We start from the raw sequence: 24,274 nt of genomic DNA, 5'->3' as shown, positions 1-24,274 counted from the left end.
ACTGCCCACTCATCATCACTGGAAACTCTCCCACCCCATGGTCAGACCACCACATCATCACCTTCAGCATCCTCACCACCTGCTCCACCACCCCCCCACCCCAGCCACCCTGCCTTGCCAGAAGCTCCCGCCAACTCACTAAGGAAAAGCTACTGCCTTTCCTCCAAGGCCCAGCCTTCAGACCCCCTTTCTCCAAAGACCCAGAAACACTTGCAACAGCCTACGAAGTTGCCATCAAAGCAGCCATTAATTCCATTGCCCCCCTTAAACCCTGTAAGTCCAAACCCACCACCCACTCCAACTCCTGGTTCACCCCGGACCTCCTCGCACTCTGCATTGAAAAAAAGGCCGCTCTCACTCAGTGGCAAATGTCTCACTCCGACAAAGACAAGATGACTTTTAAATCATGCTCCACTAGATATAAAAAAGCAATCACCCTAGCTAAGGCCAAATCCTTTGAATCCAGAATCTCTGAAGCACAATCCAGCACTAAAGAAATCTTTGCCATTTTTAGGGAGCTTGAAACACCTACGCCGGCTCCCCAGAACTTCACCAAAGACAAGGCCTGGTGTGATGATATACAAACAGCCATGAAAAATAAATTAAGCCTGCTCCAAAACAAAATACTAGCCACAAAGCAAGCCCTACCCAACACACACACCCCTGTCCCACCACCAGCCCCGGACCCCCCCAACCTTTCTCATTCAAACCCATTCTAGAAAAAGACATCACCAACATAATGAGGAACATCAAACCCTCCAATTGCAAAGCTGATGCATGCCCAGCCACCATTATCAAAGACTGCGCCGGAGCGCTAGCTCCTTTTCTTACAGCCTTTCTAAACGCCTCCTTTGCTACTGGGAAACTCCCTGCCTCCCTCAAGGAAGCCTGGGTCCGCCCTCTCTTAAAAAAACCTACTCTCGACCCCACATCGCCCAACAACTATAGACCTATCACCACTGTCCCTTTCCTCCTCAAAATACTGGACAAAGCAGCCTACCTGCAGGTTCAACACTTCATTGAAGAGAACAAACTCCTAGGATTCCGCCAATCAGGCTTCCGCCCCAGACACGGGACTGAAACCGCCCTACTTGACCTGAAAAACCAAATGGATGATGCCAGAGACATGGGTAAACCAGCACTTCTCTTACTTCTTGACCTATCCGCGGCTTTCGACCTCGTGGATCATGACGTCCTATGCCACCACCTCTCCTCTACTGCCAAATTCTCCCCTGAAGCCACAGCATGGATCACTTCCTTCCTACAAGACAGAACCATGCAAGTATTCTCAGACTTAGCATCCGTATCACCAACCATCATTCTCTGCGGTGTGCCCCAAGGCTCCTGCCTTTCACCCACCCTCTACAACATCTTCACACGACCACTTTTTCTCATCCTCGACGCCATGGGCATTTCATACACTAACAAAGCCAACGACACACAGATCCTCCTCACTCTCACTGGCAACTATGACACTGACTCCATGACCCTCAACAACCTCTACAACACCATCCAAGCCTGGATGGCAGACAATGGACTATGCCTCAACTCAGACAAGACCGAACTCCTTCTGGTAGGCTCACCCGACACGCTGAAAAATCTAGACTCCCAATTCAGTCATTTCAACATTGACTCCATCAAAATACCTGTCTCAAGCAGTCAAAACCCTTGGAGTCTACTTGGATTCCAACCTATCCATGGATAAACAAGTCAACGCTATAGCCTGGGCAGCTGCATACCATGCCAAACCTATCAACGCAGTCAGGCCATTTCTCTCCAGAGAGAACTGCACTAACATAGCCAGAGCCATCACTGGATCTAGGCTTGACTATTGTAATGTACTCTTTCTAGGCACCTCTAACAAAAACCTAGAGAGGCTACAAATCATTCAGAATAGTGCCCTCTGGGCAGCCCAAGACATTGCCAAAAGAGAACACATCTCGGAGGCTAGAAAACTAGCACACTGGCTCCCAATAAAAGAAAGGATCATCTTCAAGACTCTGACACTGACTCACAAGTGCATTCACCTTACTGCCCCTGACTACCTCTCCCAAAGGATCCATCCCGTCTCTTCTACGAGACCAACCAGATCACCATATACTAACATGCTCTCTGTGCCATTAGTAAAAAAAAGTCAGAGCGGGCGGATCCAGCTTCCCATATCTCGCACCCACTCACTGGAACGCCATACCCCCCACAATCCGAGGTGAGGCCTCCCTCAGCACCTTCCGCAAAACCATGAAAACCATCTTATTCACATAAGATGCCTCGCACCAGTCGAATACATCTCATTTGTTCCTAATGCATAAACTGTACTGTAATGACCAACTGTACCAACCAAAATGTCAGCTCTATGCTTTGTCGAATGCATAATGTACCACTGAATGACTATGCCTGTAACTAAGCTCTTGCAAGTAACAGCGCCTCAATGCCCATGGGTTACTTGCGCGCTATATAAATTTAAATAAATAAAATAAATAAATAAATCACAACATGGGTTCATGGCAACGAGAGGAAAAGAATCCACATTTTGATGGAATTGGAACATGCTAAGGAAAAACACAGGCACCGACTCAATCAGTGGACTTATCCTACTCAACAAGTCTGCCGAATTACACAGTATTATGATTGGTTATTAATAACGCACTTAATACCCAGAGGTTTCTAAGCGCGGACCCGGGAATCGAACCTGTGTTGCTCTGTGTCACCTTGCTTTCAAGGTGAGCAGGTTGCCCCTGAGCAATCCTCCCGACACTATTAGCCACGAGGTCCTACTGGAGGTCGTTGGGTTAAAGAAATCACCCATACACTGGATCACTTTCTTCTGGACCACGGAAACAATACTCATTGCCCCGTGCAACCCTCATGCACAGGCAAAGGATCCAGAGCATCACCTCTTCACTTCCACATATAGATGACCGCCCTCGTGGATCTCATCAGCAACACAGGCCTCGCATGCTTCAACCAAGCAGACAGCGCGCACATTCTTTACAAACCCCACCAACGACGCAACAAACACACCTCAACCCAACAAATGCTTTGCACATATTGGTCTTTACGTCCACTACCATAGTTCAGCTCAATCCATCCAAAACAGAACTCCTCATCTGAGGTATGGTGCCATGGAACACTGCAGCAATACCCCTGCCAAATGTGATTGTGACTTGCCCACAGAATACTTCCACCGCGAGCGACCTCCCTACAGGTTAAAGTCATCTCAAGGCGTTGCTTCATCCAACTCTGCACCTTATGATGCATCATGCCCAACCTAACCTTCACGCACAGGACTAGGGTAGTTATTGCTCTGGTGCTATCAGGGTTTGAGTTAATATTCCAAGAACCAAAGCTAAAGTCTCTTGGCGTAGTCCGACTACAAAGAGCTCCAAATGCAGCATCCAGATCACTCTAAATATGAAAAGATGCAAACGCATCGCCCCAGCACTCCACAAACCTTCCTGGGTCCCAATAAAAAAGGACCCACATGAAAACTCTATGCATCTCTCCAAGAAGAAAAAGAAGGGGCCCGGAAATTCCTCACAAGGAAATTCTCACAATACATACCATCAAGAAAACTATTATCCAGAAACAAGAAACTAGTAACATGACCATATCTCAACTGGAAATGGCATACAGGAGTCTGTGTTCTCAGTCCTAGCAACTCCCTATCCAGACACTCAGTGGCGTACCGAGCAAAGGGGGATGGGGTGGGGTGGGGGCAAGGGGGCAAGCTGCCCGACCCCCACCCCCCAACAGGCTCTTTTGAGAGCCTGTCAAGGACTTTTGTCAGTGGGACACCTCTCTCCTTCAGAGAGCGCCCAACAGGAAAGGTGTCCCGCTGGGAGGACAATGTGTGCTGAGCAATTCCTGCTCAACACGCACATTGTCCTGGCAGCAGGACACCTTACCCTTTCTGAATGGGAGAGGTGTCCCGCTGCCAGGACAATCTGGGGCGCTCACACTTTGCTTTGTGTAAACAGAACATTAGAATGGGAGCCATTAGGCACTGATGGGAAGGGGGCTATTAGCAGGGACTTTTGTCCCTTTAGAAGTGGGAATGGGAGGGAGTGATCAGCAGTGAGAAGGGTGCATCATACTACAGGCTTTATGAAATAATGACTATGGCTTTACCCAAGGTAAAGGGGTTTGTTAGGCTCACATTCATCTGCATGATGCTATTGCGACCTCACATGCAGGATGGGGAGAATAAAACTAAAACCATCCTCTTATTGCTCAACATATTTCTATGAGGATGTATATAGGGTAAAGTTAATTATGAAAGCATAGTTTATTATGTAATGGGCTTTGCTTCCAAGGCATTGCAATAAATAAAGTATTATTCGAAGCACATGAAATGCAAAGGGAAACCTTAATACATATCTATATCAGCTAAACCTGTGAAGATGTGCTCAGTTGCTTAAATTGTTCACATCCCGGTTTCACCATTTAACCAAAGTGTGTGATCCTGGGCAGGTCATTTAATTACACTGTCTTATCTGTAGCTCTGTAAGTGATTCACTTCAGAGCTTATGTTAATATATCATGCTGTTATTTTTTTTTTAACCCTATAGAGTTGCTCCATATATAACAATAGTGCAATTTAGTTATTTTGCACCACAAAGTTATTTGCTACTTCGCTTAATTCTGGCAACTTATTCTAAAGTCGCTTCCATGGTGCCTCCAAGTATCAAAGACTGATGATGCTCCTTGTGATGTCCTTTTCTGTGAAGTCATTTCTGTTGGTGCAAACCACATGCAAATTAGAAGGTTTGCATGTATTGTTCCCCAGAGCGCCTGGACAGAGCTGTTTCCTGCATCTGTAATGATTCTGCAGGTTTTTTTTTTGTTAAAAGTAGATTGGGGCAGGGGTGGGCGGTTTGTGGGCGGGAATGAGACCACATAGAATTTCACGCACTGCATATGGGGGAAAGTAGCAGGACATTTGTCGTGGCTCGGCTCCCCCCTCACGCTTGCAATGCTGGATACTCCCCAGCAGAGACCTCAGCACAGAAAACGGCAACCTAGCCTGCAAACAGCTGACCCATCGCCTCATTCACCTCACCAACAGGCAGACTACATGGCTCTTGGAAGGTGCCAAGATTTATTTCTCTTTCCCCACTACTCTTATCTCCAGTTTGCCTTCTCCCCTCAATTTACGGCTTCACCTCTAAAATCTACCACCTTACACAACATATGCACTCCCCCAATCCCCGACCCCCTAAACGACGACCAAAACAGACCGACTCAGCACTACATGAACCGTATCAAGCTATGACAAAGCTCCCCTCGTTAGTCCTATCGCTTTGGATAATGTTGCTCTCTGATGTGGGGGTGCAACTTTAACGTTAACATTCACACATACTCAAAGTAAATGTCACATTTACATGTTTGGAAGACACAAGTTGGCCTTAGAAGGCCAAATTAGCTCCTGGCAGCTATTTTTAAGCTCCTGGCAGCTGTGTTTAAGCTAACCAGGCTCTACTGTGCTAGAAGCAGGAGCTAAATAGTTCCCAGCTCCCCTCAATTTCGAACCCTGCATCAATAAATTCAAACCTTATCAAAATGGCCATAGGCGTTGCTGCGGGGGTTAGGGAGGCTATAGCCCGGGTCTTTTGGTTGTAGAAGCTCAGGGGCTACAACCAGCAGGCTAGCTATCCCTGAGTCCTGACATTCCATTGGAGTACAACAAGGAGGGGCGGATATGTGAGGAGGGACACAGCTTGTGGGCCTTTACGGACTGCCCATGGACAGGCTCATCCCTAGGGCCATTACCACTCGCTACATGTTCTTCCCCCACCTAAATCAATTTATTGGGATCTCTACCAAAAAGCCAGGTCTGACAGTGTTCTTTCGAAGCAGTTGGCCGATAGTTAATGAATGGTTGTAGCAGTTAATGCGCCGCTTTTCTGACAAGTTCTTCAGTAAGGGGATGGGGGACACCCTCGAAAAACCCTGCGTCCCCTGCCGAGCCGCCCTGCCCCCCAATCCCCGCTAGTCAAACCACAGCCTCGCCACCCAGGCTCCAGTGGAAGCTAAAGCCAAGAGTGTTAAAAGGAAAAGAGAGGCGGCTCTGAGCGCCAATGTTCCCTGTAATTATGTCTGGCTGTGTGTGGGAAAAGAATGCGTGTGTGTTCTTCTCAGTCACGTGCACAACCAAGTGATGCAATGAGCCGCCATTGTCAACACGCGTAAGCGAGAAGCAGCTGCTTCAAGGGGGCTTGCAAAATCTCAAAAACATAACCTTTTCGTTTTCTTTCTAAAAATGCATACGTTTCAGGTTGCGTGGATAACCGTCTCCTAAAATTGCAGAGTAGCGTTAAGAACAGGGGCTCAGGGGAAGGCTTGAGCGGCGCACCTTTCGGCTCCTCACAACCCCCCCCCCCCCCACTTCTGATTGTTAAATATAGGGAAAAGACAGGGATGATTGTCCGCAGGCAGCAGAAAGCCACAATGATGCAGGAAACCGACTGACTGCTAGAAAGAGTCAAATGCGACTTGGGCTCAACATTATTCGATGAGTAATGGTAGAGAGTCCAGTGAAGGCCAAACAGAGGTCTTCGAAAAATCTCCTGGACTGCTCTGTTACACCATAAAGTCAGATTGTTCTCAGACATCTTTACCCGCATGGAAGACTTCCAGCCAGAGCCAAAGCTCCACAGAGAAAGCATTTCATTTACTACATTTCACTTGACTTCTTTATATACTCTCAATAAAGGTTTTAGGAGTAAATAAAAAAAATTACTGTTGGAACTGACCTCATTATTATTATATATTTATGTAGCGTAAATCTAGCTCAGGGGCAGGGGCGCGCCGAACAGCTCATAGAGCAAAACATTGGTAGCAAGAATTTAACAAGCCATCAAGTAATAATCAGGAATAACTACCATAGAATAATATATTGATGGGGTGTGCAACAAGATGGCCGGAATCCTTGTCTGTTCTCGAGTGTGACCTGGGCCATACGTCGGGGGGTTTGCTCTGCCGCTGGTGTTTTTCTTGCCCGCTCCCATTTTTCCGACCCACCAAAGATCCCACGTCTCTCTCCCTAAATGCCCTTCTCCACAGCACCTAGCTCACTGTCCCGTAGGACTCCAGAGACTGCCCATTTTGCTCCAGCCTGTGGTTTCCTGGCACTCCCTCACGTATACTGCACTACACACAAGCCTGCTGACATGCAACGCTGAGTTCTTTTCCGCCAGTGGAAATACATCGGGTCCAACGGATTTACCATCTGCAAGGGTGTGAAAGTCTTAGCTTTTTGTGATTATTAGTCACATAAACTGAAGCAAGTAATTCTGCTCCGAAAGTGGTCTATGTGCCTTGCTGTAGTCAGTCTGCCAGTACCTGCAGTTCCAGTCCTGCTATGGCGCGGAGCAGGTTCAAAGGTCACCTGACAGCCGATGGGGCACAAAGTCCCTGTAGGCAGGGGTGGAATTTTAACGGTCTGCTCCGATTTAAATGATTGTGAATTATGGACAGTCTTGTGGCAGGAACATCTGTAAATATAAGTGAATATGAATGGTTTAGCATGGTAACTGCTAGAATGGCACAATTATAAAGCCACAGCTATTTGATAACATACTAGTGTCAGCTCTGTGAGCAGAGGCTAACTATGTCCAGACCGGTGTATACAAGGGTCATGGCTGACTGCCTCCACAGCTGCCATGGGGAACAATAGGCTTGATAGGATTCATAACGATGCTAGCACACTACATGCTACTTTCTTTAATCTCTGCTTCGAGAAGTCTTAATTGCTGTGTAAAATTATTCATTTTTAACAATTTTATGAATTTGCTGTATTACCTTAAAGGAAGCAATTGAATTGAAAGTTTTCGTGTGATACACAGTATCCACATTATGTTACGTAACTGAAAACTAGTCATGGTGGCGAGTGCCCTCTTCGCCTTGAAGCCCATGGTCTGCTGCTGCTTTCTGCATCCCGGCTGCAGTCCACTCTCTAGTTCCATTAGCCAGTATTATTTAAACTGCTATGCCACATCTCAGACATGCCAGTCTGCACCCATGCACACAGAGTCAAGAATCTAACACCCTTTACCCAAATGCCCTCAATCATCTAGTACAAACACGGGCACTACTGCATAATTTCAGATTATCCTTTAGAGATTGATGTTATCAAGAGATTGAAACCCTAAATCCCCATCTCATTCAATTCAGCTTTCAAAATACTTCTGCATGAAAAACCTTCACGCCAATTCTATTGGATCTACCATCAGGCAAACATAGGAATTACACAAAAGACCTTCAATGCTTAATGCTAAATGCCAGATCTGCAGTAAAAAAAATGAGTTTTAATCCATGACCTAATTTAAGAGCTGAACCTAGATCGGTTACTCTTAGTGGAAACATGGATTCAAGATGACAATCCTGTTATAGTAGCTGATCTTACACTGAATGACTACAAGCACATATCTAAATCCCATACTACTAAAGTCGGGGGCAGATTAGGGGTTATATTCAAATATAATCTTGAATCATCAAAGTCAAACTCAGAATCTTCCAACGATATTCTGATCATTCGGATAAATCACTTTCCTATTAATTTATAGACCCCCCAGGTCCATAAAAGGACTATTAATGACTTTATGTCAAATAATAAGTTAATAGTCCTGGGTGATCTGGACTGAATCCAAAACGGGTACATCTGCCCTTCACCTAATCGATTCACTACAAGATCTTGGTCTCTTAACACCGGTCAACTTTCCCACCCACAAAGACATGCAAAACTCGGACCAAACGTTTGCTTGGTTTCCCTGTAAGTATCATCCACTAACCCTATCATGCTCTCCTGGACATTTCATTTTGGTGTCCCATTTCTAATTCCCTTCTTATGGCAAGTGGAAAATTACCCTTTTCCTAACCATCCCATTACCATATGGGCCTGAAACCAAATTTCCAAAGACCCTTTGTCAGAACTTCTAACTCCCCTCCTCTCTACTCCGAATGTCACAAAATCAGATCCAAATGATATTCTGAGTAACCTTAACACTATCACTACTAAGATAATTGACAAACTATCTCCACCTTCTCCCACCAAACTACAGCACCATTGAAAACAAACCAAGAAATTGTTTAGTCCTAAACGAAACATCCTTCGCCGCAAAGTAAGAAGTTTAGAGACACAATGGGCCTCATTACGAGTGTGCCGGTCCAGTAACAACGGTGCCGGTAAGCTACTGGTACCATTGTTACTGGACCGGCATAAATGACTCTAGCTGCAGCCATGTTGTTTTTACTGACACGGCTACCGCCGGACTCATAATGAGGCCTAATGGTGCTGTATAAATAAGGAGAATTTGAGCATACTTAAACAGTATCAACTTGTTTATAAAAAACGAGATTGGGAAAGCCAAAATATCTTTCTATGGAGATCAAATTGACTCTCCTTCAAATACCTCCCGTATGATATTTTCTGTTGTAAATTAACTCTGCAATGAACATGATAAATCTACAATAATTCCATCACAAGTTTTGGCCAAACAGTTAGCAGCGAATTTCACTAACAAAATTGACAAAATTAGAAATGGCCTTACTCTTACCAATAATGCCATTCAAATCTTGGAACAAGAATTGACAGATAGGAAAATGTAATCTGGCAATACATTTGACACCTTTTAGGAACCTAGATGTCGCTCAGCTCACACAACTTTTTGCATCTGCCAAATGTTTTGGCTCCCCTTTCAACCTAGTTCCTCCGAGAGTTGCGATTGGACTCTGTCCTCTATTGAACAAGGTCATGCTTCATTTATTCAATACCTCCCTCTCCTCAGGAATTTTGCAGATGCCTGGAAATGCTCTGTGATTAAACCACTTTTAAAAAAGACCCTCATTGGATCCTGTGGGATATTTTGACCCACTCAGCTGTGCTATGCTACATCATCTGCTGCATTTGTGCAAGAAACAGCACAAAATGGCCGCAGTGACTCCTGTGCGTGTCAACATCTCTAAACTGCGTTTTGCAATAAACAGAAAATGGCTGCACCACCCTGCCTCACACATTTCAGGAGGGGGGGATGGAGCAGAGTACTCACTGCAGAAATGTGCCAGTGTGCTCTGCAACATTAAACATGGAGTGAAGTGAAAGAGGCAGCATTATTTTGCTAAAAACCCCAAATGCCTCTTTAAAATGACACTTTCTCAATCTTAAAAGTGCTGCTTGGCGCTAAATCCATAATTTCTCATGAACCATTGTGATTAAAAACGCCCTGCAATGCCCAGGACCATTCATTGTGTCTCAGAGGAACCGGCCTCATAGCTCCTGTCAAATGTATCTTTGGAAAAACAACCAGTGACTGTGTTTTCATTTACACAGGGAACATGGCTAAACCTTTGTAAGTCTATCTAAAGAATCAGCTGTAAGAGAAATACTCTAAACGATGCCTGATACATGTTTCCATGCTGGAAACAACTCCAGCACTCAAGGAAAGAACTAGAGCTGTACAAAGTGTATATTTGCTGCAGATGAAAACCGAATTTAAAGAAATAGGTTAAATGTGTTTTTTCCTGAATGAAGAGCAAAATCGCCTATTTAAAAGTAAATTGTTGTGTAAAGGCTTGATTATTTAGAAATGTAAAAGGATTTGCTACTGTTAAAAATCCACCTATAAACTGTTTTAATTCTATAGGTGTAAAGTCAAGATTTAAAATGAGAAAATAAAAGATAAACCCAGGATAAGTTGGTAAACTATATTAAAAAAATAAAAAAGAACTTGCTCTGCCAGGGCTAGCCCTGAGAAAGGGTGACACCTCAAACTGCTGGTACAGGAAAGGCTAATTGCTAGCTGGGAGGCCTTTGAATACATGGACAAAAGGGGACTTCCACAGCTCATCAGACATTCGTCTTTGCTCCAGGCTGAGACAATAGCAGGCGCAGACTCTCACCTGTCATGTGGGAGGGGCAGTAAACTTCAGTCAAGAGAGAGGCCCCTCATCCTGCTTCAAAGGAATTGACATTTGCTAACATTTGGGGAAAAGAAAAAAAAACTGATAAGTGACAATAAACTTCCTTTTGGTTTTAAAAGCCTATTTTGTAACTAAACTTTCAAGACATTTAACTTTGCAACAAGAATGAGGAAAAATATGAAAGATGGTAGTTTTAAATCTGATTTTATGCTTTTTCTGTGAAGACTTGGTGGAACTCACTACTGCATAAGGAACAGAAGTTATTAAGAATGACAGATTGTGAGGAAAGTATTGATATTGCGCACATAGCATTTTGTACACACATTTTAGGGGTAAACGCGCATCTGTGTACACAGTTGGGAAATTTTAGGCCAAATCTTTCATGGTTAAAATTGCCAAAATGTAGCAGAAAGGCTAAACCAGTACTGAAATATGACCCACAAAATATGTAACCTGTGTATCTGATTTTCTCTGAGGTTATCACTGTATAAATATGTATTTGTAGTAAAATTATATTTTGGTTCTAGGAGCTAGGGGAGGTTTCTAGACATTGTAAAAGCAACACCATAAACATGACATCCTTTTCTGTGATCCAATCAGCGAAGAGCAAGGCAGAAACTATGCTCTTGCTCAATCCTAGCATTATGGGTGTGGACAGTAAGCCTTCCCCTGCCATATACTTTAGTGATGTCATTTGGCATGATAAATAAGGGAACCTGACAACACACAAACACACACTGATTCCTGACTTTCTTCCCGATTTCCTGGGTGGCATCGTGTTCCTGAATTCTTCATCCTACTTGATCCTGATTCCACATTTTCATTGCAAAGCCAAGGCCTATGCATTGCTGAACCATTTTCAGCTAGGCCTCAAATCCTAAAAATCCCCAAAACCCAAGGGAAGCGTCCTGATCCAACCTGGCTTGCTACTACTACTAGATGCATGCCTGCAAACCCGCCATCCCACTGATCTCCAGTCTCCCATAAGCAGAAGGGCCAGTCCAGTGACCAGAACAGTCCAGATGATCCTGTCCCACCTGAGTTGCCCAGCTGTCCTTGGTTAGACCCGATCCGTGTGATGACCAGAACCCTAGACGGTCCAAAATCCTAAATTAAAGTGGACTGTAAGTATTAATAGGAATCATAGAAAGCCATAGCATACCTTGCCTTCCCTTGTCCTACCCCAATCTCTAAACCATCCTATCCTTACCTTAATAACTTGTAACATTGTCAGAATCCTTATTGCAATCCTGTCTTTGATTTATCTTGCTTAGCGCCATTTCTGGAGTCATTTTTATCTTCTGTAAATCTTAAGTTATCCATCCTACTTCGGGTGATCCAACTAGTTCTGCCGGGGCGGGCACTGGGGATTTAGTGTTGAAGTCATGAATCAACTCCGGAGCTTACTTTGTCGCTCCTTGGTATTCTAGCCGGAATGCTCTAGTCATAGAGTAATACTATAGTAAATATTTTCTTGTCCAAAATGAGTTTCTTTTCTGTTTTCACTACCCGATTTTTCTAAAAACGCCTCTCATTCAACCTTGCATATCCTCATCAGTTTAATCGCTAGAGACATCATTTCAACTCCAGAGTATACCTAAGACCTATAGCTACATCCCAAACAGCACTCCAAATCAGTGTATTTCACCCGTTTTTAAAAAAATCGTTTGGTTAATTTTAGGCGGGAATCCGCATGTTTTGCAATGTCTTACATGTGTGATTTTTGTTCTAAATTATTTTCAACCTTCCATTTAGATTCAAAGTGTTTACTTTTAGTCATACTATAGCTCATGATTGTTAGTTTCTTTCCCATGTTGCTCCCATAGAGTTCTGCAACAGCTGGAGACGATGAAGCAAATGCCTTGGAAGGGCAAGATAGAGGGCATTACAGTAGTCAATGGTGCTAATAATCAGTGAAGAGACCACAGGAGCATGGAACTTCTGGGGAATGGAGGGCAAAACTTTCCCAAGAGTCCAGTTTGTAGTGGGCTTTTCGACAGACAGAAGAAATTTGGTTGGTCAAAGATAAAGAGGCCGAGATCTTTACCCCACGGTCTTGGACTGATGACACTGGGAGGGGAAACTGGCCAAGACTCTCCGGCCAGCACTGCAGGGTCAAAAACAATGAGGGAGATGGAGTGCCAACCACCAACACCTCGGTTTTTTCACCATTGAGCTTCAGCCAATTAGAGGCCACCCATTCACCAATGGCCTGAAGACAGTTTCTCAAACGAGCTGCAGTTTCGGGTTGGCTCAGATCCAATCTCACAATGAACTGTGTATCATTGGCATAATAACAACATAAAAAGCCGGAAGCATAAATGATATGCAGAAGTGGTTAGATATAGAGATTAAACAGAGTAGGAGACAGTGAGAAACTCTGGGGGACACCACAAAGCAAAGAGATCAACCGAGAGCAAAAAGGAGGAAGAGAAACAGATTGGGAGCGCCCTGTCAAAAAGTAAATAAACAAGGCTAATACCTGACCGGAGTTGCCCGCTGAGGTAAGCCTGGTGATCAGGGTAGGGTGGTCGATGTTATCAAAAGCCGCTGAAAGATCTATCAAAATCAGGGCCCCCACCCCACCCTGGTTAACCAGACAAGTCAAATTATCCATAACGGAGACCAAGGCAGACTCATTACCCAGACCCGGGCGAAAGCCGGTTTGAAAAGGATCCAGAAAACCAGAAGATTCTAGAAAACATCTAAGGTGAGGGGACCCCAAAAATTCAAGTAGTTTCTTAAGACAGGGTAAAAGAGAAATTGGTCAAAAATTGGTCAAAATTGGACAAAACTGCAGGATAGCGAAAAGTGGTTTGGTGAACACATTATAAAGTGTTGGTGATACACACAAACCTTGGGGAACACCACAGTGAATGGGAGAAGACTCTGCAGATGCTGAGGGGGAGAATACCTGCATAGATCTGTTATCTGAAAAGGATCTAATCCAGGCGGTGGCAGAACCTGAAAAGTAGGCAGCTGATTTGAGGTGTTGACAAATAATTTGGTGGTTGACCAAATCAAAGGCTACTGAGATCCAGTAGAAGTAGCAAGGCTAGTTTCCCATGGTCTTCCAGAACCTCAATCTGAGTTTTAAAGTCAATGAGGGCAGTTTCTGTCCCGTGCCTTGGACGGAAACCAGATTGCCTAAGGCCAAGGAGTTTGTTAACTTCCAGGTAGTCCTGGATCTGCAAATAGGCAGCTCGATCCAATATTTTGAGCATGAAAGGGATCGTGGTGATGAGCCTATAATTTGTTGGTATACTGGGATCGAGTGATGGTTTTTTGAGCAAAGGGATGACCCAGGTGTCCTTTAGGTTATTCAGGACTATGCCTGATTTGAAGGATGAGTTTATAAAGGTGGTAATGAACAGGACTAAATCGTGTGAGGCCTCTTTGATGATTGGGGCTGGGCATGAATCACCTTGGCAGTTGGACGGTTTTAGCTTGTTGATGATACTTTCAACATCAACGATGGTCAGTGTAGAGAAACTGAATGGTTTATGAGTGATGGTAGCCCGAGCATTGGAGCTAGTGGAGGGATTCGGTTGCTGGTCTAACTGCAAAGAGTTTTGCTTACTTTGGATTTTAGCTTGTGGGGTGGCAATTTTGTTCAAGAGTGCTTTTTGTATGTTCGAGCACCATGTGCTGTCTTCGGTGCAAGAGTCAGGTGGGGCTGCAGGGGATTCAAGTTCTTTCAAAATCTTGAACAGTTCTTTAGTGTTAGAATCTGCATGCGTAATACGCAAGTTGTAAGTATCTTTTTTTTAGCTTGGATGATGGCCTCTTTGTAGTGAAGGGATGCTATGTTAAGGCTGTCCTTGTGGGCATCAGAAGGATGACTTTTCCAACGGGATTCAGCAGTATGTTTTTCTTTACGCTGCACTCTCAAGTGTGGTGTAAACCAAGAGTTGAAATGTGCACGTGGTTTAGATGTGTATCAACGACACTTTATAATGTGTTCACCAAACCACTTTTCGATATCCTTGACTATCTGGGTGTCACACCCAGATACTCATACCTATCACGGGTGACCAGGGAGCGGACACCAAATCCCTGAATGATGTCTACACTGTAGCACAGGCGTGGATGGCGCAACATGAACTTTGCCTCCATGATGACAAGACGGAACACCTCATTTTAGGATCCCATCAACGTCTTAGCAAACTTGACCCCTCCTTCAAGTCAAGTCATTCATCATTGACGGCAACGCCATCAAGGTCTCCAAGGATACCAAAACCTTAGGGGTTTATCTTGATTCCTCACTATCACTGCCTAGGCAAATTAATGCTGTCAGCTCAGCATCTGCTTATGCCTGCAAACTTATCACAGCGTGCAGACCCTTCCTGACCACTGCCAATAGCACCACCTTGGCCAGAACCCTTGTCATGTCTAAGATTGACTATTGTAGTGCCTTGTATTTAGGGACTAGCCAAAGCAATCTAAATAAACTACAAGTCACACAGAATAATGCCATTAGAGCTGCCCTGAATATTCCCAGAAATCAGCAAATTTCTGACCACAGACGCAATCTACGATGGCTCTCTGTTGCGCAAAGAATCTCCCTGAAAAGGCTTGCACTCACACATAAGTGTTTGGCGAATCAGGCCACTCTCTACCTGGCTAATTGACTTACCCCTCACACTGCTACCTGACCTTTGAGAGCTGCCCAAGCCCAAAGCCTTTCTCTTCCTAGATACTAGCTCTAGAAAGCGGCTAGGGTAAGCTTCCCGGTCCTAGCCACGAAATTATGGAATACCCTGCCCAACGCCTTTAGAGCTGAGCCATCTTTTCAGTCCTTTAAGAGTAAAACCAAACTCTTGCTCTCAGCTCAAGTCATTTGAGACACCACGTCACTGCCGCCCAGCCGACCCTGCATTGCGACTGCACCTTTGTATATTTCTTGTAGTGAATTCTGTAACACTGTGTATATTGACCACTGCGACCGTACCTTTGTATATTACTTCTATGTAACTCTGCAACACTATTGTATGTCAACTATTGCGACCGCACCTCTGTACATTACTTGTATGTTAATCTAATACACCATGGTATGCTGACCACCCACACACAGCCTTGTAATATTTATCATGCCTTACATACTTTTGAAAAATGTACTTTACTGTACTATTACCTATTCTATGTTTGTAAAATGTACCTGTCTGTGTAACCTTAAGATATGTGCCCAGATGCCCCTGGACAAGGCGCGCTATACAAATAAACAAACTACAAATGCAAATACAGGACCAAGGCCAGGCTTTTTAAGCAGCGGAATGAAAAAAGCATGCTTAAGATTATTAGGTATGGTCCCAGAATGGAAGGAATCATCAACTGCCTCGGTAAGCCAAGGAATGATGTCATTAGAAATACAGAAAGCGGAATGGCATCATTAGGAAAGGCTGACTTAAGCCCATTGAGTGCATCCATCACCTCCTGTTCAGAAAAAAACTGGAAAGGACGACCACTGAGCAACAGAGGTAACCATAGAACCAGATAGGCAGGAAGAGGATAAAGGCATGACCTCAGGAAGACAAGAAGAGTCAATCCCTTTACGAATAATAGCTATCTTCTCATCAAAAACCGAGAGAGAGAGAGTTGCAAAGTTCCTGAGACACAGGAATGGCAGACTGAGGCTTAGTAGGTGCTGATAGACTTGATAGGCTTTACAAGATAGGATTGCAAGGCAACATCCTTAAAAGAATCCAGTCTTTTCTATCGGATCGGCTTCAACAAACTCACTTAGGTCTGTTTTTCTCTCAGCTCCTTCCCCTGAAATGCGATGTTCCACAGGGTACAGCCCCATCAACTATTCTGTTTATTCCAAGTCTCTGCACTTTAATGGCGATTCTTCATCAATCTAGTGTTACCTATTTTAATTAAGCAGACGACACTTCGATTTTGAACGACTTGAAAGAAGGTGGCGATATCTTATCAGGAAAAATAAAAAACTGCCCGATATCCATAAAAGGATGGATGGATTCAAACCTTCTGAAAATAAGTCCAGACAAAACAGAAATCATGTTGATAAATGAAAAACCCAATACCTGGACATCACTTTCCTGGCCGAACTCTTGGGACCTGCCCCAAGTCAAGAAAACCTGAAGTTAAGAACCTAGGCATCACTATAAATAATAAGCGGACACTAAGCTGTCAAATCCGATCGCTGGCTAAATCCTGTTTTTTCATGATAAGAAAAGTACATCCTTCCTTTTCTCGCGTTCTCACATCAGGTTCTTGTAATAAACTCCCTCACCACCTCACGTTTGGATTAAGAGCTGTTAATACTTAATATCACACTTACAAAGAGTGCAGGACACTGCAGCCAGAATCTGAACATCTTTAAAAGCATGTGCCTTGTCCACAAAAGCCTCCAAAACCCTAATGCTCCTTTTTAGGCAGTAGAGGTAAGCCTCTCTTCGTTATGGTAGGTCAGAAGAAGTCAGTGGTGGCATTATTTGTACTTGTGATTTTATTAATATAATAAACGGAATACCTATCTATCTCCACCAAAAAGGAGGTTCCCTACCTAACAGAAATCCAACTAGGGTGCTCATCGTCAGTGAGGTAGTCAAATTCAAAATAGTCCATCCTCCGTCCAAAAACTACCTTACGCTGATCCTACCTCTAAGGGTTGTGTCGACCGAAAAACAAAAAGGGGTTCCAGGAGAAGGACTTCCTTATCCTGTACATGCCTTCTCAGCCTTATCAGTCTATTTTGAGATAGTTCCTTGTGACATAGCTAATCAGTTCATTTGATTCCTCAAGGGGATTCATCCACCTTCTCTCAAGTATCCTGTCTCTTTAATTATTTATAGTTCCTTTTTTCCCCACTCGAGGGTCTTGGCCTCTATTCCTCTGGATTTCTTTTGTGTCAATAGCTCTCTCACTTGTACTTGTTTCACAGTCTCTCATTCCACAGAGACCAGTGTCCCTGGTTCCTTTTACCACTTTGTTATCTTCTAAGTACTTCCAATTATGGGAACAAACATGTAGGTTCTTCTGTTCCTCTTTGCGTATGTCTTGGTCTTCTCAACCACTGAAACAAATATTACCTGTCTTTAGACTTTCTACATTAGCTTTACTGCTTTTGTAATCACTAAGCCGAGTGTATGGCATCCCTCTGTATTCGTTATATACTCTGCTGTTTCACCCTTACTAGGATGAGTATGACAAGTCCCTTGGTATTTGTTATACTCTTTGCTGCTGTCACCATTACTGAGATAAGTATAATAAGTCTATCGGTATTCCATATGTACTCTGCAGCTTTTATAGTTACTGGGACGAATATGAGTCTCTCGGTATTCATGATACTCTCTTGCATTTAGCGCCCCAGGGAACAGTGGAGGAGACTGCTGTTGGACCAAGGCCTCTCTGTGGCTGCATTGCTATCAGGGCCCTAGGTGAAGGAACCCCTGTAGGTGCCAGCCAGGCTCCCTGGAGTGAGAGTGCAGCAGAAGGACTGTATCTTGCCTTGAAGCCCCTGGATTGTGACTCCCAGCAACCACAGAACGAAGGAAGTGAGCCTTGGTTCTCCCCGCATCTCCAAACGATTTAAAGGCCAGTTTAGGAACCTGCGATGTCCAAGGGAACCACCGGAGTGCTCTCTGTCCTAGATGTTGCACCACCTGTGTGCGTCAGAGTCCACTTGATGCCAAAGCTCTGCCATCTTGGCATCAGAGAGACACTGAAACCTCTAACGTCTCCTGATGCTATAGAGAGAGTGATACCTTCATATAATGGTCTCGTGCATTGTTGAACCTGGCACTGCCGCTCCATGACTCAACACCGGTTAGACACTGAATGAGCCAGCATACCAGGTTTGATACCAAACAGCCTAGCTCAAAACTGTTGAGGCCAAAAGACAAGAATAAAAAGGTACTGTGCAAAGAGTCCCTGTCCTGGTGTTCCACTTTTGGGACCAAACTGACTTTTAAGACTCCTTCTCAACCTTTTTCCTCCATGACACATTTTCCTACAATTATATTGTGCTAATTAAGTGCTTGAACACTCCCTCATCTATTCGGAGTGTCATGTCCTACTATATTGTTTCCTTGGGGGTGGAGAGGCATTTGAAACACTTGTGTATAGGCGCGTTATAAATGCCATATCATATCATATCATATATCATTTTCTAGTGTTTTTAGTTAGTTATTTGAATTTTATAGTTTAAAAGTCTATATTTTTACAGAGGTTTGACTGGACATTCTTTTATTTTGGAGTGTTTGTATTTTAGCTGTTGGGTACTACTGTTATCAGCTCACACCCCTCCTGAAGAGTACAGGCTGTCCTCAGCCCACACTACCACAAAAGGCAAAGAAGCTATACCCATCAGCCTGTTTCTGTTTCACCTTTATGATTGGGATCACTGCTAGTTTAGTAGTAGTAGTGAGGGGCCGAGTAGCTGATTTAACCACCACTCATTCCTATCCCGGCACAGTGACCTGGCAGGGACAATGGCTGGCCTTTCCATCTAGAAAGGCAGCAATGGAAGGGGGACAGTGCAAACATTTAGGTCGTTTTTTTTATAACGAATAAGTCAGGCACGACAAACCCTGTTTGACATTGCTGAAAAGAGCTCTACCACCAGTGGGCCGAGGCTCGGACCTACCGTGGCCATCAGCCATTCTCCACCCAGGAGATAGTCTGCAGCATGGCTTGCTGAACATTGGCCAGCCGGAGATGCTCTGCCATCAAGGGGCGCAGACCCTTCTTTACTCCTCTGGCGCTCAGTTATCAGGGTGGCATAGGATCTGAGCCACCAACTGTGTGCCTGTGTGTGTGTTGGGACTAACACCTGTATGTGGCATGTTACCAACGGGAACACTCTGTGCCTCCCCATGGAGAAACCCTGCTATGGAGGTGGCCAGGCCTTGGATGCGCCCCGTTGCCATGGCTGCGAGGCCTTGCCCTTGCGTGCAGTCAAGTTATATCTGCTCCTAGTCAATGTTTAACCAATGTCCTAAAAGCATGGCGTAGTCTGAACCACATTTGCTTTTAAATCGTTTTATTAATTTTCCGTTGCCTGGTGTCGCTAGCAAGTGTATGCGCATTTTATAGCGCACAACAATTCCGGGTAATAACTGCAACCGAGAAATAATACGATTTAATGGACAACGGTCTGGTTTATTGTGAGATACAAAACGTGGCGAGAAGAAAATGAAACCAAAACACAGAATAAAAAGCTCAAGGATCGTCTGGAGACAAACCGAGCTCAACAGTACCATGTCTCTGGAAAACACCCCTCTCGCCCATGCAGTGTGCCAGTCCAGGGCAAACAGGAAGCACTGGGGGTGGGTTATCATGAGAACATTCGGCCACCTCTGCCAGGCGTGTGATGTGGCACGGCTGTTCAGGCACGGGTGGGAAAGCACTGAATGGGCCAATTACCGCAAAGCAGAACTGCCAGTAGCCAGAAAGGCAAAGAAGCTGCACCACTCACAGAAGACCAGACTCCTGGCGCACAACAGCCCTTTCCCACCACTGGCCATACACACAACAAGCAGCTCTCATCCCCCTTTCCCCATCACTGGCCATACACACAACAAGCAGCTCTCACTCATCCCCCTTTCCCGTCACTGGCCATACACACAACAAGCAGCTCTCACTCATCCCCCTTTCCCGTCACTGGCCATACACACAACAAGCAGCTCTCACTCATCCCCCTTTCCCATCACTGGCCATACACACAACAAGCAGCTCTCACTCATCCCCCTTTCCCATCACTGGCCATACACACAACAAGCAGCTCTCATCCCCCTTTCCCGTCACTGGCCATACACACAACAAGCGGCTCTCATCCCCCTTTCCCATCACTGGCCATACACACAACAAGCAGCTCTCACTCATCCCCCTTTCCCGTCACTGGCCATACACACAACAAGCAGCTCTCACTCATCCCCCTTTCCCATCACTGGCCATACACACAACAAGCAGCTCTCATCCCCCTTTCCCGTCACTGGCCATACACACAACAAGCGGCTCTCATCCCCCTTTCCCGTCACTGGCCATACACGCAACAAGCAGCTCTCACTCATCCCCCTTTCCCGTCACTGGCCATACACACAACAAGCAGCTCTCACTCATCCCTCTTTCCCGTCACTGGCCATACACACAACAAGCAGCTCTCACTCATCCCCCTTTCCCCATCACTGGCCATACACACAACAAGCAGCTCTCACTCATCCCCCTTTCCCGTCACTCGCCATACACACAACAAGCAGCTCTCATCCCCCTTTCCCATCACTGGCCATACACACAACAAGCAGCTCTCACTCATCCCCCTTTCCCATCACTGGCCATACACACAACAAGCAGCTCTCATCCCCCTTTCCCCATCACTGGCCATACACACAACAAGCAGCTCTCACTCATCCCCCTTTCCCGTCACTGGCCATACACACAACAAGCAGCTCTCACTCATTCCCCTTTCCCGTCACTGGCCATACACACAACAAGCAGCTCTCACTCATCCCCCTTTCCCGTCACTGGCCATACACACAACAAGCAGCTCTCACTCATCCCCCTTTCCCGTCACTGGCCATACACACAACAAGCGGCTCTCACTCATCCCCTTTCCCGTCACCGGCCATACACACAACAAGCAGCTCTCACTCATCCCCCTTTCCCATCACTGGCCATACACACAACAAGCAGCTCTCATCCCCCTTTCCCGTCACTGGCCATACACACAACAAGCGGCTCTCATCCCCCTTTCCCATCACTGGCCATACACACAACAAGCAGCTCTCACTCATACCCCTTTCCCGTCACTGGCCATACACACAACAAGCAGCTCTCATCCCCCTTTCCCGTCACTGGCCATACACACAACAAGCAGCTCTCACTCATCCCCCTTTCCCATCACTGGCCATATTTGCTTTCTCTCTCCCACATCACTGGTCTCATACCCCTCAGAAGGGGCCTCCCTTATTTCTCCATTACTAGTGTCACACTTCAGGTGCCAATTTCACTCACACATCATAGGAGCTCACGCCAGCTGAAGCCCCCTTTCCCAAATTACTACTAACATCCCTGGCCTAACACAAAATGGGTTCTCACACCACTGTCCTCATATACAGTAAACTCTGGCTTACCTCACACTTATAATGTTGTCTCACTCATTCAACAATTACTGCCCCCATGTGCCATAGTAAACGTCTCACTTATTTCTAGTAAATTTCTGTCAGATTGAGAAACATACATGCCTTACAACCGCTTCTGCTACTAGCTTCGTGGACAGGCCCCACTCCACTCTCTCACATTTCCATTGCCTCATTCTCTCTCATTCATTCACTCTCCCGCATATTTTCTCCCCCTCATTCATTCTCGTGCTCTCATTCTCCCTCGCCCTCCGTCTCTTATACTTTTTACCCTATGTGCCACACGGATCTGGGAGTTGGCAGGTGGGTGCAGTCTGGAGACTTTGCTTATTACCATGAACTAGGTGCTAAGGTTACGGGAGGCAAGAACATTTGGCTCAGAGAAAGAGCTGCGCGAGATATGATGGCCCCTGGACCCTCTTCAAACTTCCTTACTATGTAGGTTGCCATGCTGAATGCCTTCTGAAACGTCACTTACTTGCTCAGGTGCTATGCTCCAAGGCCAGCTAGGACTTTTGGCTGGTGGGCCAAAGCCTGGCCGGACAGGGGACGGCGCTTGTCAAGCAAGTGGGGCAGGATTCCCTGTTCGTTTCCCACGGAAGTGTACCCTTCTGTCTCCCACAATCCTCAAACTCCTCTCATTGTGCACACGACACAGGTCAAAATGGCACCCCTACCCCCCTCGCCTGTTTTTGAGGCTGTTCCATAACTTCCGTTGGGTTTCTTCACAGTGAAATGATGAACAGAAAAGTTAAAAGAAGGAGTCGGATTCCTCAAAGTGCCCGATGGAGCTGTGTGCGCCCTCTGCCGGGCCTAGAAGACAGCTGACTGGTGAAATGTGAAGCACGTGTCGACTCCGGTTCTTGCCGTTTGGTCTCGGCCACCTTTGGAATGGATTCAGTTACTAGGACTGTAGATGCATGCCATTGTGCCACCATTTTGTTATGTAGGTCACTTGCCGCGTGGGGATTCATCAAAGTACAAACGAAGCAGGCCTCACATGCGGCCTTGTTGAAAATGGAATGGCAAAACGAAAACAGCATTCAGTGCCGTGGCTACAGCATAGCGATCAAAATAGCCAGGAGCTATGCAGTTCCCACTGGGCGCTTTGAAACACAATTTACTTGTTGTATAAGCGCCTTATAAATGCATAATAAATAAATAAATAGAAGAGCCCGATTAGCTTGACACCATCAGCAACTAGAAGATGCTTTTGGCCAACAGTGACAATGCCATACAAACATATATCTATGTCACATTTACGGAGTGTGTTATGGAAGGCGTACAAAGGGTTCTCAACCTCAAGAAGACATGTAGAAGAAAAGGGTTCATAGGTTAACGGACACAATGGCATAGATTGCGTCTCATGTGGAACGTTGATCTGTAGCACGCCCTGTCCTAGCACCCCATTCTCCGGAGGATGTAAGGTCCAGTTCATCAAGTCTTTATTTCGATCCCGGCAGTACCATGTCATTTCCTTCGGAGCGCTCTCCCGTTATTCAACTCCCGCAACACTATGAACCTACCTTCTCCGCCTCGGTGCGGAAGAGCGGCCGAGATTGGGCAAAGTGGCTCGCAATGAAAAGATGGCATGTCACCTTAAGAATGCCAAGGCAGAGAAGGGACAATCGCTGTTGGCAAATGTTATTCTTGCTGGTATACCACCACTACTAGACTCTCCTCCAGGGCTTTAAGTGGGCCGGCGCTAGCCAAGGGGACCTGGGCGAGCTACGGGGTGCGGTCTTACACATTTGCTATTACCAGGCTTCCTCAGCCCCCCACTAAAATGTACCTGCTGCCATTTCTTGTGTGCACAGGTTCGGAGTAGGACAGCATGCTACAGGGGACTAACAGTACTTGAGAACTGTAGGCGCGCAGCTGATTGATGTTCAAGCTAGCAAGAGAAATGCATTTTATAGAAATGAGAGCCTATGCCTCGCATCCAAAAACGAAGGCCACCTCTTCTCATCTTCTTCTTGCTGATAGATTTGATCCATCAACAGTGATTTTTGGATACCAAGGCTTGAGCCTCATTACTGCATCTTCTCGGGTTGAGATTGTAGTCGTGCGTTAGGATTCTTCTTGATATGAGTGTACTTGTCACAGTAGGGCTGGTTTCACAGAGTCTTGGCCCTGATGGGGGGCGAAGGCCACCTAAATGGGTATATACGTTTCATAGATTGCAGACATGTTTCTGTTAGGGTGGGAGCTGTGGAAAATTGAATGAGCACTAAGCCCAGTGTGCATTACGTACTCCG

The 24,274-nt window shown here is 45.5% G+C and overlaps 1 protein-coding gene across 3 annotated transcripts in view; it reads right to left on the bottom strand.

Annotated features, from left to right (window-relative positions):
• The window catches only part of CASKIN2 (CASK interacting protein 2), a 545,439-nt gene that overhangs the window by 453,777 nt on the left and 67,388 nt on the right, over positions 1-24,274 (bottom strand). The window contains exon 1 of one of the 3 annotated variants that reach the window (XM_069654800.1): positions 10,897-10,915. The exons of the other annotated variants lie outside the window; for them this stretch is intronic. Coding sequence (XP_069510901.1) covers positions 10,897-10,903 — 7 coding nt within the window. The 5' untranslated portion in view covers positions 10,904-10,915. Of the gene's footprint in view, positions 1-10,896; positions 10,916-24,274 lie in introns of those variants that run through there. 3 annotated transcript variants of the gene reach the window in all.

This window comes from Ambystoma mexicanum, chromosome 3q, assembly GCF_040938575.1.
Source record: "Ambystoma mexicanum isolate Mex_15411 chromosome 3q, UKY_AmexF1_1, whole genome shotgun sequence".
Classification (NCBI taxonomy): Eukaryota; Metazoa; Chordata; class Amphibia; order Caudata; family Ambystomatidae; genus Ambystoma; species Ambystoma mexicanum.
Note: the sequence above shows the minus strand (reverse complement) of the source record. Positions and strands in the feature narration are given on the sequence as shown.